This window comes from Daphnia carinata, chromosome 8 (genome assembly GCF_022539665.2).
Source record: "Daphnia carinata strain CSIRO-1 chromosome 8, CSIRO_AGI_Dcar_HiC_V3, whole genome shotgun sequence".
Taxonomy (NCBI): Eukaryota; Metazoa; Arthropoda; class Branchiopoda; order Diplostraca; family Daphniidae; genus Daphnia; species Daphnia carinata.
The window spans coordinates 3,202,644-3,217,445 of NC_081338.1; the positions used below are offsets into that span (position 1 = coordinate 3,202,644).

The 14,802-nt window shown below is 43.2% G+C and overlaps 1 protein-coding gene across 1 annotated transcript; it reads right to left on the bottom strand.

The window, feature by feature from the left end:
- Window positions 1–256: 256 nt before the first annotated feature.
- Window positions 257–14,261, bottom strand: LOC130703810 (protein furry-like). The gene is given in 51 exon segments (XM_057525271.1): window positions 257–409; window positions 412–433; window positions 656–810; window positions 890–987; window positions 1,052–1,281; window positions 1,355–1,543; window positions 1,617–1,784; window positions 1,866–1,973; window positions 2,083–2,329; window positions 2,396–2,577; window positions 2,644–2,946; window positions 3,426–3,458; window positions 3,728–3,802; window positions 3,879–4,129; window positions 4,197–4,365; window positions 4,431–4,574; window positions 4,640–4,807; window positions 4,876–5,145; window positions 5,221–5,397; window positions 5,467–5,564; window positions 5,630–6,020; window positions 6,094–6,163; window positions 6,244–6,384; window positions 6,464–6,731; window positions 6,815–7,023; window positions 7,088–7,701; window positions 7,769–7,977; window positions 8,044–8,253; window positions 8,314–8,515; window positions 8,595–8,852; window positions 8,914–9,188; window positions 9,270–9,433; window positions 9,526–9,675; window positions 9,744–9,914; window positions 9,978–10,154; window positions 10,217–10,409; window positions 10,495–10,659; window positions 10,716–10,848; window positions 10,920–11,077; window positions 11,145–11,373; window positions 11,437–11,580; window positions 11,641–11,865; window positions 11,938–12,116; window positions 12,187–12,421; window positions 12,476–12,613; window positions 12,685–12,892; window positions 12,958–13,406; window positions 13,465–13,697; window positions 13,757–13,906; window positions 13,974–14,018; window positions 14,101–14,261. Coding segments are annotated over 51 exon segments (9,603 nt in total). The 5' UTR covers window positions 14,150–14,261; the 3' UTR covers window positions 257–335.
- Between the last annotated feature and the right edge of the window lie 541 nt (window positions 14,262–14,802).

A 14,802-nucleotide genomic window follows, 5' to 3' on the forward strand; every position in this document is an offset into this window, starting at 1 on the left:
AAATAAAAGGGAGATAAAGAGAAAGTTTCAACAAAACATAGGTGAAATTAAGTATGTAATGTACTCTCATCTGTAGGAGATTCAATGCAACAAAATCAGTGCGATGACCACCATTCAGAAAATGAAATGATTGTGTTAAAACTCCGTTGGACTAAATTTTTTATGTCACGCGCAATTGCCCTTCAAGTTATTATTTTTTTTCACCCAATCAGGACCCAATTAAAAACCAAGCCGTAGGGAGTTAACGCTATTTCCGTAGGAGCTAAAACGTGCTTGTTTATTAAAACAATTCAAAACAAGTAAAACGAGGTACGAACGATGTAACGGCATTTTCTTCACAAAAAAGTTGATCTTCGACGGGTTCTTGTCATATTTCCTCGTACTATGTGGATCACCGCTTTGTAAGTCGGTAAGAACGGCCTTCTAACATATCCTAGGAAGAAGTTAAAAATATTCATTATCAAAACAATTCAAACGGAAAAAACGTCACTAGAGCGAGGCGAAACTGACAGCAAGCGCGACGAATGAGTCGAACACACGATAAAGACTCGTATATTGAACGAATACACAAAATAAGGAAGGGTAAAAATCACAAAACAAATGAGATTTTATCAAGCGAATGACGGCGACGATTTCAACATTCAGTTTTACGGACGCTGTAATCGGAGCGGTCGCTACGAGAATCAGAAATGATCATGAGCGCTTTCTCGAGGGTTTTCAGCGTCGATTGCGTCTGCATATTAAAATCCATTATAACGCCACTGCTGTCGGCCAAAGAAGATTCATCGGGGCACGTTGCTATTATAGCGCCTGTATAGTTAAATTTTAAAAAAATAAGAAAGAAAAAATAATCAAATTTGATAACAGATTTTTCGTCAATATATGTTACATGATTTCTTGCTAGCAATGTATCTTCCATAAACTCGCAAAATGGCCGCCAACTCTTCGTCATCACTGGTTCCAAAGAAATCATGCGGCCAACATTGACTGTGGAAAACCAAATCACATTGTCAACACATGTTTAAACGGCAACACCAGTGAATTGTATTACCGATACTGGCGCGTCAGGCGCAGCGCTTTGACGAAACGCTTATTCATGAGAAGCTCCAATAAGTTGTATTCGAGCTCTTTTATATTCATTTCCTCTTGAATGGAAGTGTCGTTCAAAGACATGTCCGTCGGAGTAGCTTGGCTGCCGTCCAACGAATCCAGTTCGATTTCTTCCAAAGCTTGATACAGTCCCATTCGTATCAGACCAATGTCGGATGACATGTCCAACATCTAAACAGATACACAACAGTTACATACCATCGCAAAAGATACGAAAAACACTTTCGATCATGTATAATAAAACCTCATGAGCCGTAGCGACATTCTGCAGCGCATTCACCAACTTGGCCGAATTTTCCATAAAGAGTAGGACTTGGAAATGGAGCCGATAAAGGTAGCGGCACAGGTCATAGTGTTGTTCGTCATGAGTTTGCTCGGGGAACGTTTCCCCCATCATTTGAAGCTTCAACGTCGACTGCACCAGCCCAAGGCACTGATAACCAAGAACAATGGAAAGTGGTCAATGATCTGCAGCATTTATATTACGAGGTTGTGTTAATATTTACCTCCAAGGCGTGCTCTCTCCGGTCGGTGCATGTTTCGCTGTGTTCGTAAAATTCCATCAACGTGAAGCGCAATCGCTTCCAATAGCGACTGTGGGCCCAGTCGTTAAGACTGCTCTCGCAGAATATAAACGGACACTCGCAGCGGGTGGCCACCACATCGGCGGTCGCCTGAAAATCGGGAAGAAGACATGGTTATACTCTGTATCGCAGCCACGTAGAGAAAATAAACGAAGCTTGATTTAAACTTACTTGAAAGTTGGCGCAGATCTGTCTCAGTACAGTTGCTCCATTGCCCTGGGAATTCTGGAGGTAATGGCAACATTCCCTAGTTGCTGAAAGCACTTTAGCTCGTACGTCCTGAATAACAAGGAAAAAATTATTAAAATACAAGAATAGAAAAATAAAAGAACAATCAGTCGTGTGGAAAATTGAATAAGCTCTTCTGCCACATGGGTACAAATATTACCCTGAAGAGTTTCGGAAGGAAATGAAGGGAAGAAACTAATTGAGAGGGGCCACCCTCCGTTACTAAGAGTTGGAAGTGAGTCCTCCAAGTTGGGTCGACATCCTCCAAACTACTGTGAGGTTGGGTCGCCGTCTCTGCTGCTGTCATGAAACTCGGTGGGGTCACCGACGCCATGGGTCCGATAATGCAAGGCGAAAGGTTGCACGGAGTCACATCACCTCCGTCTCCTTCGCTGCATTCACTTTGACTGTAAAACAGACTAGGTTTAGTCAGAAATAATAACCATATCTCTCAATCCTGATAATGGACTCACGAAGAATCCGAATGGATTTCAGAATGGCTGGAGTTGAGATCGAGCGGTAGCGATGAAGGAAGGTCTCTCGTGATGGTCATGCTCGGAAACTCATTGATACTGTGCCTCAATCCGGCTTCCATATCATCCAATGGAGACACAGAGCCCATGTCATCGTCGGACGATTCCTCAATACCATGATCCTATTACAACATTCATCGTTTCATTACATTTTCATATTATGCAAATCATGGCTAAGGATTACAAACCTTTCTCGATGAATGACTCGGAGTCGCTTGAGTGGTGTTTTCCTTCTCGCCCTCGGCGTTCAAGCTAGAGAGCGAGTGTCGATGAACACCCCAATTGAACTGATCCATCCCTTCGTCTTCCTGAGATTCCAACTCGTACTCGAGGAAATCGAAATCCTTAAAGACGCCAAACTGCTGGTCGGTGGTGACCGAGTCGTCCAATTTAGAGTCGCCGGACAAGTCCTGCTGCGTCGACACCTCTTCCATCGATGAGGCCATGCTCGACTGGCGTTCCAGCAACTCCGAACTCTGGCTGAAGATAACCTGTTACAGGAGAAATCATAGCAAACATCGGTTAATGAATCATTCCTTGAATGTCGAATCATGACGTTCGCGGTTTGAGCGTTAAATGTGAACGTTCGGAGCTGGGCACAACTACGCTGTCGAAGGGGTAGTTTATGGTAATTGATATTTGCCCGATTTGTCATTGGGCAAACAACCAATCTCAAGCGTGACTACAGAATATTAACTGTAATGAAAGCTCTACGAGTGAGCCGTTGCGGGACCAAAGTGCGAAGGTGATATAGAAGAAGCTTTCCTGCAGTGTAGGAAATCAGACCAAAAAATAAGCCAAGCTAGAAGCACAAACGAGAAGGTATGTGGGAAGTGGAATGATGATGAGAAACAACCCAGGGAAAATGTTGGTTAACGCAATGAAAAGGTGTTATTCAGACTGATTGCTTTAATAAGAAAGCCCTTTTTTGTTGTTTTTGCTTGAATTTCGGTTGGTGAGGAGAATTTACCTTGCCCGTCTGGTGGTCCACATAGAAGACCCACTTTAAATAGAGAAGGGTGTGTGAACAACGTGAAACCACAGCCGTGAAAACAAATATCAAAGTTCCCAAAGGGTTAAATGAAAAAGTTTGAAAGTTAAATATTTAAATGAAAGAGATAGATAAATGGTTGGGAGGCTTTCAGAATTCACGGCTCAACACTTCCATTTTTTCTTTCTTCTTTCGCATCAACCCGGCATTAAACCGAGGACATTTTTTATTCCTAAGTATCTCAGAAAAATCTGAAACCGTATAAATTTATTGCAACTTACCGATGGGCTCTTGGGCAGACCTACGCGTTGCCCGAATGCGGTTAACAAGTTGACTAGAGATTCGCGAACACGAGCCTATTGACACGTAGCAAAACAAACCGACGTTAGTCTGAGATCTTTTGGTAAAAAATTACACTTCTTTGCGTGTTACTTGTGATAGCCAGGGTCTCTTCCAGCCCGAGATAGACGAAGAGTCCGCCGATGAAAGCGATACAGATCGTCGAGGCGATGATGCACCATTGCCCGGTCCTTTCTCTTCTTTACTGCTTGCAACCTTAGTATCAGCTTCAGTAGCAGATGTAAACGGATCTTTTGGCCGATAAGACTCTGTGCCAGGACCAGTATGCCGTCGACCGATGATCGGAGTTTGCGACAGATCATAGGTGAATTCCATTGTGCGTCCTGTCATCGAATATTTATATCCTTTTCGGTTAAATAGCATAGTTATGAGGGAAAAGTATTTCATCACCTGGAAGTTCCTTTTTAACGAACAATTCGGAATCAGAAAAAGAAGACGCATTGGAATCAGAGCCCCAACCACTTGCAGGGCCACTTGCGGATGACGGAGGAGCAACAAGCGAGGAGGAACGGGTAACGGCTAACTTCAGTATTTTTAGGGCTTCCTTCCAATGCGCACCCTGGTGTTATCAAACCATCGAAAATTAATAAAAACATATGGGATAAAACCAAAAAACACAATTACCTCGATGTACTTGGCTATGACTCGTAAAAGATCAGCGTTAACCTGTTGAGCATTGGCGGACAAATTGAAGTCGACGTAATGAAGAAGGCAGTGCAGAATGCTTAGGACAGCACCTTGCATGCCATTTGGTCCACGTTCCAAAACCTACAACAGAATTCAATTCATCAATGATTAAATCCACAAATCTTCTTATGAATAAATGATTGTACCTCAACAAGGAAGGTGACCATAGGCAAAGTGAGATAGCCGTAGGAATCATGCAAGTACTTGACGACGCACTTGGTCCATTGAAAACTTTCTTTGCTGAACGTCCGACGGCTGTACAGTGTCATCACCGTTGCTAAATTTTCCATTTTTTTGCCTTTTTCCGTGCTCACCTATGTAATGTAAAATAAAGAGTATTTGAAACTAATTTTCAGCAACTATAAAATTCAAGCATCCTTACATGAGCGATGTTTTCAGCACTGCGGATGCAAAGCGGAGTGGCGTCTTCGTAATTTGCCACCATGTAGGGCAGAAGAGCCATGACGTTGATGGCGAAAGCGGAACCGGTGGAAGGATCCATCAATGCGATCTCCAAGAAAGGTGTGAATTGGCTCAACAACGACAACGTCGATTCGTAGGTCGAGACGTTGGGACTGGTACAGCCTTTGAGGACGATGGCGTGGACGCCGGTAAAGTTATTCCATTTCAGTTGGGGTAACATTTTCTCCACCTAAAATCCCATATAACATAACAATTAACGTAATATTTTGCATAGGATTATGGCCAAAGCACTTGTGCAAATTACCCTATCACGACAATCCGGACGATCAAGTGGTAATCGATGAAGGACTCGTTCAAGCAACCGTAAGGCGAGAAGGAATTCGTGTTCGTAATCGGATTCCAACAGACATACTGCAATCCAGAATAGCTGTGCCAAGATTGCTAATTTGTCATCCTGTACGAGGCCTGTCTCTAAAGCCTGCTGTGTTGTAACAAGAATATTTAAGACTCATTAGCAATCTATTAATAAACTGATGTATTGAAATTATACCTTTAGGGATTGGGCCGATCGCGAACGTGAAAGGCTTGAGCCCGGGAAGAGCGTAACGCCATTTGCATTCCCACTGCTGCTTCTGCCTCGCATTTGATCTGTTTTTGTTTCATAAAAATAAAAATAATAAATTCTCGTCATGATACATGGCAAATTTGCTTACCTTTTAGATCACTGTTGCCTGTTTTCTTATCGCCACACGCTGCGGTATAACTAGTGGATCGAATGTGACTGTAAGGAGCGTTGCCCGCACTAAGATGAGTCCGGCCGTAGAAAGCATGTCGACGAGTAAGATTAGCGCCTGTCGCTCTCTCGAGGAAAGGACTGCCACATTCTTTATTGTTCAGATTGGGCGTCGATTTGAAAATGTCGCGTGCTACGTCCATCGGCCGGAAATCCGTTTCCAGCGACTCGACAGATGCCTCGAGCGTCAATACAAGTTCCGTCACGTAACCTTGCATATCCTCGCCCTGCTCAGCTGCTGTTTCTACTAGACGCGACAGGATGTCGGTAAGCATCCGTGATGTTATTGGAACACGCAATCCTCGGAAGATCTGTCACGAAACGTTAGAGATAAATGTTAAAACCACTGCTTGCAACTAACTGTATTTTAAATCTGGTTCATACTTGAAGGGAACGACCAGCATAATGCCTCGAAGGTGATGATAGAGCCAAATGAAGTGCGACTTGAGCCCATCTAATTGGACAATTAAACAATCGACAAAAAATTTATAGTAAGGAGTTGTTTGAGTGGATAAACACTCTGAATGTCGTAACCTTTCTTCCAGGTGGCTGTGAGGCAGCGACTCACTAAAAACGCGACAAATGTGTTGAACGAAAACATCCAACTGTTCGGCGCTTCGAACGCTCCATACTTTCGATGTAATATCCTCGTAACTCCACAGAGGTTGTCCAGGTCTACGTTAGAAAAAAACAGAATAGATCATCAAAAACTGTCAACAGCCACAATGCATAGGGTACATCTTGATCCTCTCACCTGGATGAAATGTAGTAAATCAACGATTTGATGACATCGGACAGCGCAACAGTAGCTGGCATTTCCGTGCTATCGTCATCGCCCGACAAATCTTCTCCAGTCTCAGAAGAAGACCATGTGGGCGTTCCTAGTTGCATGAACGGAGCTTGAAGATAGCTATCAAACTCAGAGTCGGGCTCGGTAAAATTATGTTTCTGAACAGGCAACGTAGAAGTTGTCAGGCCGTATTTGAGTTGCTCCGTTCTTGTTTGAAGCAAAACCTTTGCAACTATTAAGTTATTGGTTTATTAGGTAAGCTTGTTGGAGAGTGGAAAAAAATAATTTAAAATCGTAGCAAAAATGAGCTAATACCCGTCAGATGATCTCCATGGTCGGCCAGAACTAGCAGTAAATTTAAGAGCAGTTGTTTGCAGTGTTCTGAGACTAAAGGTCGGGTGTGGTCCAAACCGAGGATGGCCATGTGTAAAACAAGTGGAAGGTGGACGGACCAATCGACTTCACTTCCTTGTTCCATACCTTCCACTACCAAATCGACTAGAAACATGACAGCCAAGTTGCACCTAGAATTTGAAACGTGGCTCCTTGTTTCAGCTTGATTACATAATTTAAGAAATCGAAATGTACCGATGGAATCCATTGACTGGCTGGGAACTGTTAGGAAGAAATTCGGTTAATGGGGCGAAGTATCCACCATACTCCGGCATAGGTAAAGGGTGCGGCTGCGAAGCTTCGTAGTCGTTGTTCGGGGGATTGATGGTGGATGGGTGCTCTTCCAAAACAACTTTTTTCGTTATGTGGATCTCGACATCGTTGTGTGATCGGGAGCGGTCGAGACGAGGGGAGGAGCACGATAGCTTGTTGACTGCCGGAATCGAGGCACTGCAAACACTGCCAGCCACAACGGCGGCTGCACTTAACGTCAGCATACCTGGATCTTCGCTGCTGTGTCTCTTGGTATGGATTGTCCCTTTCTCAACATTCAGTCCTCCAATTCCAAGTGACGCATCTTCAGCACGGTTGATTTGGCCTCCACTAGACCCGCTAGGAGCTGTTGGCTCCGTTCCAGACTCACCCCAATGAGAGGAAGTCTTACGAAGACTCGTAACGCGGAAAAAGGGCGGTGTCTCTGTCCGTTCAATCAAACAAGACATTGTCTCAATCGTTTGCAATTCGTTGATAAGTTCGTCCAGCAGGCGCTCTGGTCGGGCGCGCCCAAGGTAGATTACTACGCGTTTTGCCTTTAAATTGGAACGGTAAGTAAAACGTCAATACATCTACTATTGTAGCAGACTGCCGGGCTCTTACGTAGGGAAGAAGTTCCGAAGCCGCCATACCCGTTACGATGAACAGATAGCGCAAGATGACTCGTAAATTAGTAGGCCAACACGTGCACAACTCAGCCCACACATCCTCTAATTCTTTGGGATGATCGTCTCCGAATTTCACCGTGACGTAAAAGAGGTTGTTCAACACCATTTCCGTCGCCTCTGCCGAACCCCAACCTTCACGATGGCCTTAATATGAGATCAGATGACACAAGTCCGAAACTATTGTTTTAAAAAAATAATAATAAATTTTACCAGTTTCATTTGCATCTCCAGCCATATTATTCGCGGCTGCTCCGGGTGCTGATCTCCCTAAGTCTGCGCAATAAGTTGGATAGTTATAACCGCTGCTCATTGGTGGTAGATTGGGGTCGACGAGTTCCATGTTACACAACCAAGGGAGCAGGTAACGGAATAAAAGTTGGCGGACAGTAGGTCTGGCCGTTTGGAGTCGGTGCGTTATTTCTAGGAAAATAAAGAATTGCATTTTCTCCATTAAAAAATAGCTTCGATTAGGCTAAGTACCCGAAAACATTGGCATAGTTAATTCCGGATGAAGCTGTGCCAGTTGCCGGGAGAGGTATATCTGTGATCGTGAGTACGTGGTCGCCAAAAGGGCATCCAGAGTGCTAATCCCCCCTTCGGCTCGCTCGGTTGCTTCGCTATCTAAATCCCCAAAAGCTAAAGGAAGCGAAGGGCCACTTCCGAAAAATCGGGCATCGAGTACCTAAAATCAAAACAACACACGCGAACGAACTTACCATCTTTATACAACAACAAAAAATTAATCTATATATTATGTTTACCTGCAAAAGTTGCAGAGCGACTTCGTGAATAATTGTTCTCGGACAACCAGTCGACATGAGTGTGACGTTAATAATCGCCGTATAATGGTCACATGGATATTCTCTGGCGCTAAAAATTGTAGCCAGCGCTAGGAAGCAACCGTCGGCCACTTGCGCGTTTCCAGTGTAGCATCGATCGACTACCCAGTCTAACAACGGGCTTATATCTGGGTTGAACTCGAGTAGAAGCACAACTGTCTCCTGAGCCAACGAATAAACCTACAGAAACAAAAGGTTCGTAATCATTTCCGATCAAGTTTGCTTTTCATGATGATATCACCTTATCGTTTTTGGAGGCCAAAAGAATGTCCAGCCAAGAATAGACGTCGCTGTGGTTATCCTCCGTCAAGCCCTGTCGGTTAAAACAAGGTCCGCAGCAGAGAACTGAACTCATCGCTTCCACAGCTGTCAATTCAAGCTCGGTGGGCTCCTGCTCTTTGGCAGCGCTGGATGAGTTGAAACCAAAAGGTCGACCAAATTTGCCACTCCAGCCGGCAAACAGGATGAAAAGTTGTTGGCGTAAATCACGCTTCAACAGGCTAGGACGCACGTCCACTACGTAGAGTAAAAAGAAATTTACAATGAAAGACATTTCCAGGAAAACAATAAAAACTAAAAATTAAATGGAAAACTTACATGGAAAGCAGTCAATCAGATTGGTGACGAAAAGGGCAAAGCAAGAACGGACTTCACGTCCAGCTACCGAATCACGGTCCGTGTCCAATTCCAGGCATTGCCTCATTCCATCCAGGAATTCAATTACAACTGGATGAAGTGGATTGCTTTCTCCGTTCACGTAACTGAAAACAAAATAGGAAAACTAATGTCAGAACGGCTGCGTGAAACGTAATAACGGCTGCGTGAAACGTAATAACGTCTGCTACGTCCTTACCTCATTCCAAATGTTCCACGATTGGCTATCAGTTGGAAAACGCGTGCTAGTTGCAGCCGAAGAGCGTCTCGTCTACGCTGACGCCTAACATTGCCTTGTTTTCGGTCAAGCGCTTCGCGGATATAAAGTAGGAGTTCATCCATCAAATCCCTGTCGAAATAATCAATGACGTACTGGAGTGGCTGACGGATTGGTATGTAACGCCAAGCAAGCTTTACCGAATAGCAGCATGGTTTATCATCCCCAACGCGTTGACAACGGTACTGCGCATATCTGTCACCTCGCAACGTATAAGCGGCACAATTAACTTGTACAGGGACGACGGTGACACTGTTCCACTAGAGCTGCGCACTTCGCTCCTCTCCGTGGACATTCCGTCGGGAGACGAACTGCGGAATTACAAACGTTTTGTGCTAAAACTTGAAACAGTTAAGTGGCCTTACTCTTATTACCTCAAGCTGATGTCAGGCGAAGCGCAACGCAAAACTGGATTGGTGGAAGGGGGGACCACTCGACAAGCGAATGCCACGTAATTCTTCCATAGATGGAGATAGACGTCTCGTTCATTGACAGGCCGTTTGACAGTGGCTGCGCTCCTCAAGAGAGAAGCGCGATTATCGGAGACAGGACTATAACGAAACGTTTCTTACCGTTAGTTAATAAATAGTGACATTAAAGGATATGAACTCACGTTGGATCGACCACAATATACAAAGAATTTAAACGCGTGAAAACAATGGTCCAGGCGTTGGCTGTGGCAGAAAGGCAGTGCGATGTCACGCGATCCTTTTCCAAGAACGAGTACAAACACGATGACCAGACATCCACACCACTGACGCTATTTGCCGCAACGCTCCCTTTGTTAGTACTATCATCAATTACACCTAGATGAACGAACAGTGGGAAAGAGCATTGTCAGTATTGGTACTCATGGCTTTGATAGGCCGAATTTAATAAGTCGTTACAGACCTGACGTCCATACAGGAGATGAACGCTCCGAGAGCCATTGCAAATCAACATTTTGCAACGCGGCCCTTTCTGACGAAGGCAGTAGGTGGCTCCATTTATCTACAACAGCAGCACAATAGGTATCCATGACATCAAGCACAGGTTCTTCATCTCGACTCGTCAATCCTATAAAATACAAATGAAATTAATGAGTGGTGTAAGATCATGCAAACATAACTCACCGAATGCTTTGAGTAGCAACTTGACCTCCTTCAATATAAGCGCCGATACCCGTCGGGGTGGTAATCGGCACTGACACAGCATCACCAGAGCCAGCCCTTCTGCTGCACGTAATGCACTGGCAGTTTCCAATTTCTATTGTTTTTTTTCCGTTAATGATATTTGTTACATTACTCTGTGGAGTTAGGAAATGAATAGAGAATTACCGAAATGGTACTAGGAAGATCTTCTTGAGGAGAGCGATGCGTAGCAGTAATGACGCTATTCCGCCAGGTGCTAAGAAGCTGTAAGAGGATGCGAAGCACATTGTCCAATAATTGCGGAGATGTATCTGGTACTTCCTTCACGATAAACTGGATGTATCCTAGAAGTATTAATAGAGGAGGACTTGAGTAAGGGCTCTTGTAAGATACGGACGCCAAACGCTTTACCATAAAGTACATCTTCTCGCCAAACAGGGAAGTCGACGACAATGTTTTGTAAGCACTGGAAGGCAAGCGTGCGCAGTTCTTCGTCCATGTGTAGTGTAATGCGCGATAGAAGTTCCACTAATTCAGCACGCGACATTCCGTCAGGAATCAAACGTGGCATGGCTGCCACACATGTCCGGAACAAATCAATTTTGGGTTTCCGTTCTCCACTCATCATTTCATCAGGTTCCTATTATTTATAGTGCGTTAGCAAAATCTATGCGAATTTCTTTGCATTGTAATATTAGCAGACCTTGTTAATGTTTTGCAAGTTGGTCATAATCAAAGGACGACCGAACTGCCCGTCTAACGCTCGTAGGATTCCATTCAGTACTTTTCTCATGTATGGGTAATACGCACTCATTCCGATGCTTCGGGCTGCGTCCTCTGTCAGCATCTACGTCACAATATCCACCGTAAAACAGAATGCGAATGCGGAGTTCTTAAAGCAACATACTTTGCTCAAATAAGTTTTCTTGACTCGCATGGTACTACCCGAAGGAAGGGCTCCAACCGTCCTCGGCATAGGTGGTTCTCCTTCCTTCTTTTGCAAGCTATCAGCGATAACGAGAAACGCTCGCAAGCCAATGTTCATGCGTTCGGGTGTCAAAATAATCTTGACTGGACGAGCCACAGAAAGCAAATCGAACACTATCTCTCTCATAGCAAAATCGAGGCGTTCCTGCAATCAAGCATAGAATTAATTTTGTAATGTATAATTTTGGTAAAAAGGTATTATCCAAATTGGTTATACCTGAGCGATAAACTGGATGATTTTGACGAAAATATTGAGAGGTGTATCACGAGGGACTACTGATTTCGAGCCTTTTGGAAAGAGCGAATTCACGATGCTAAGTAGACGTGAAAGCGTAGCACTGTTGCTCTCACATTTTATCCTTATCATGTACACCCACAGCAAACGATATAAGGATTCTAGAAGGATAAAATAATAATGTAGCGATATTTGTAACAAGTTCTGCAATGCAAAAGGTGCTAAATATACCTAGAGCCACTCGAGAAAACTGAGGATCACGGTTTTTCAGATGGTTCAAACACATGGCCAAGAAGCAGTGCCAATTGGACAAGAAAAACATTTTTTGGCCCACGCATAATAAACATGTGACAAGAGGAAAGAGAGCCAAACGATGTTTGTTCTTCGTGGCTAGATCGATAGTTGGTGGATAAAGCATTTCAACGAAGTTCTTCAAACAGGGCACGTTTACTTCGTGTTTAACAGTCTAGAAACCAATAAGAGATTAGATGTAAAATACTGCGATTTTACAGTCACTTACGGCGGCCACAGGGACAAGAATTTCAACAAACAGTCCTGCGAGACTGTGTTTGATGTCTTTGTCCTTAACTTCCAAAAAATAATGAGCACATTCTTGCATAAACTGGAATGAAGCTTCAAATTCTTCGATAGGTACCATCTATTCCAACCATTGAGGAAAAGGAACAGTATGAACGATTGATTTTTCTACCTTTGTTTGCATTCAAATACTTTGACTCGGAAAAACTTCATGCCCATCAAAAGAGAGATGATGGCCTGAGTTGTAGCTGGTGATGGCTCTCGACTTCTCAGTTCTTTAAGTTCAGAAACAAAACGCTTGCGGACCGAGTGGAACCGCGATTGGGCCAAAACTCCAATAACTTCGGCGTATAAATCAGCAATGACCAACATGTTAGCTGCATTGGGACTGTTTTGTACACTGTTTAAGAAATTTATTAGAGGGTTTACACAAACCACCTGACATTATTTTTTAATGCTTAATACCCATCGCGATATTTGAAGTTTTTGAAAGCCAAGTTCTCAATATAATTGACGAGATCTTCATGGCCTGGATGGACTGGCAGTTGCTTTAAGACTTCAATCAGCACTAGGCATAGTATGAACTGTACTGCTAAATCTCTGCGTTCCATTATATATTCTTCTTCTGACAGTGCAAATATTTCCGACGCATTGCTGAAACCAAATTAAAAAATATTCAAAATCCAGTAGGGTCAAATACTGGACAAATTTCCCGCTACTTGCCTTCTTTTTGTATCGCCTTTTTGTTTATGTTCATTTCCGGGCATCCACTCAATTCCTTGCCTTTCAAACCAAGCAAACAATGTCCTCAAGAGAGAGGGAAGACAATGCTCTGCGACTGAGCCAAAAGAACTCAATAGCTGGTCAAATTGGGCGTCTTCTCCTCTTTGCAAGGATTTTGACAATGAACGATCCTGTGAGAAAGAAAAAACAGTGACGCGAATTCCCAAACGTTTTAAAAAGAGTACTTACGAAGGCTTCTGCCATCACACCCGTAATTTTTTTATCAGCTTGGATAACAAATTCCGCAAATAAATTTCTCATAACATATTCCCCTGGTTTAAGTGATGTTTCTACTTGAACACTGGTGGGAGTGTTAATCGACCTTTCTTTCCTTGCGTACCATGGTAAAATATTGTTGCTTGGAATGACATCTCTCATCACATCTTCTCCCTGCTCTTCAACAGGTGTAGGAGACTGTTCATCTAAAGCCAAAAGGTTTTCAACTAAAATTTCTTTAAATTTAAAGTGTGTCTTCAAAAACCTATTGTTTTCACAGTAGTATTGGAATCTGTTTCTTCTTCTTGCCCATCAGGGCTCTGCCTCTCGCCAATTGGTCTATCTGAATCCAGCTTATCCCCAATGGAAATTATGTCAGCCAGCTTAGGAATTTCAAGCGCTGGGACAATATCATCTACATAGGCAAAAAAGAAGTTTGTATGACAAAGTATGGGTACAGAAGTCAAATGGACCATGATTACCTTTGGTTGATTGGGGACTGCATAGTCCAGACTCGGCAGCTACACCTTTGAAAATCGATCAAAAACAACAACGTTAAAAAATTTGCATAAAGGAATGAGTGTAAGATGCATAATGTCGCAGACTCACTCAGAGAATTGTCATCCGGTAAATCACGAATGCTTAGAATTTCAGCCATCGTCAATCAGGCTAAAACAAATGCTTTGCAAAGATACATCAAATTTGTCCGAGTTTGACAAATTTATGAGGTAAAAAGCAAACTGTGATTTTTTTTCGAGGAGCAAACAGCAAAACTTCCATCGACTGTTTTGAGACTTACGGTAACAACGACGCGATCTATGGGACAAAATCGCCACTAAAGCGCTGCTCCCCTAAAAGTTATACTGGATAGGCTATAAAATTACAGACTTTTATGCCTTGGATAACATCAAAGTAACATCCTGTTTTCATCACGAATGACGAAATCGCGTACAGTTAGTTGTAACCACAGCGCTCAAGACGAAACAATTTTGCAATATGCACTGTTATGCAATGCAGGCCCGTTCTCATTGCGTGCCAGAGTTGTCATCTATTACATCTGAAGAACGCTTTGTTTTTCGTGTCGCCAATTCTATTCATAAATCAATAAAAAAACGACCACTAACTATCATTGCCTTAGCTTTAATGTTTCCAATTTACGATGATTTTTTTGTTAACTGGTTCTATTCATTGGCCTCCTTTTTTCAGGCTTAGGAACCGACTAATGTCTTCCTTCCTTTTTTTAAGAATCATCGTAAATTGAGCCAGGGCATTAACAAACTCAGGAAATGGCTAACTATATAAATATCTGCA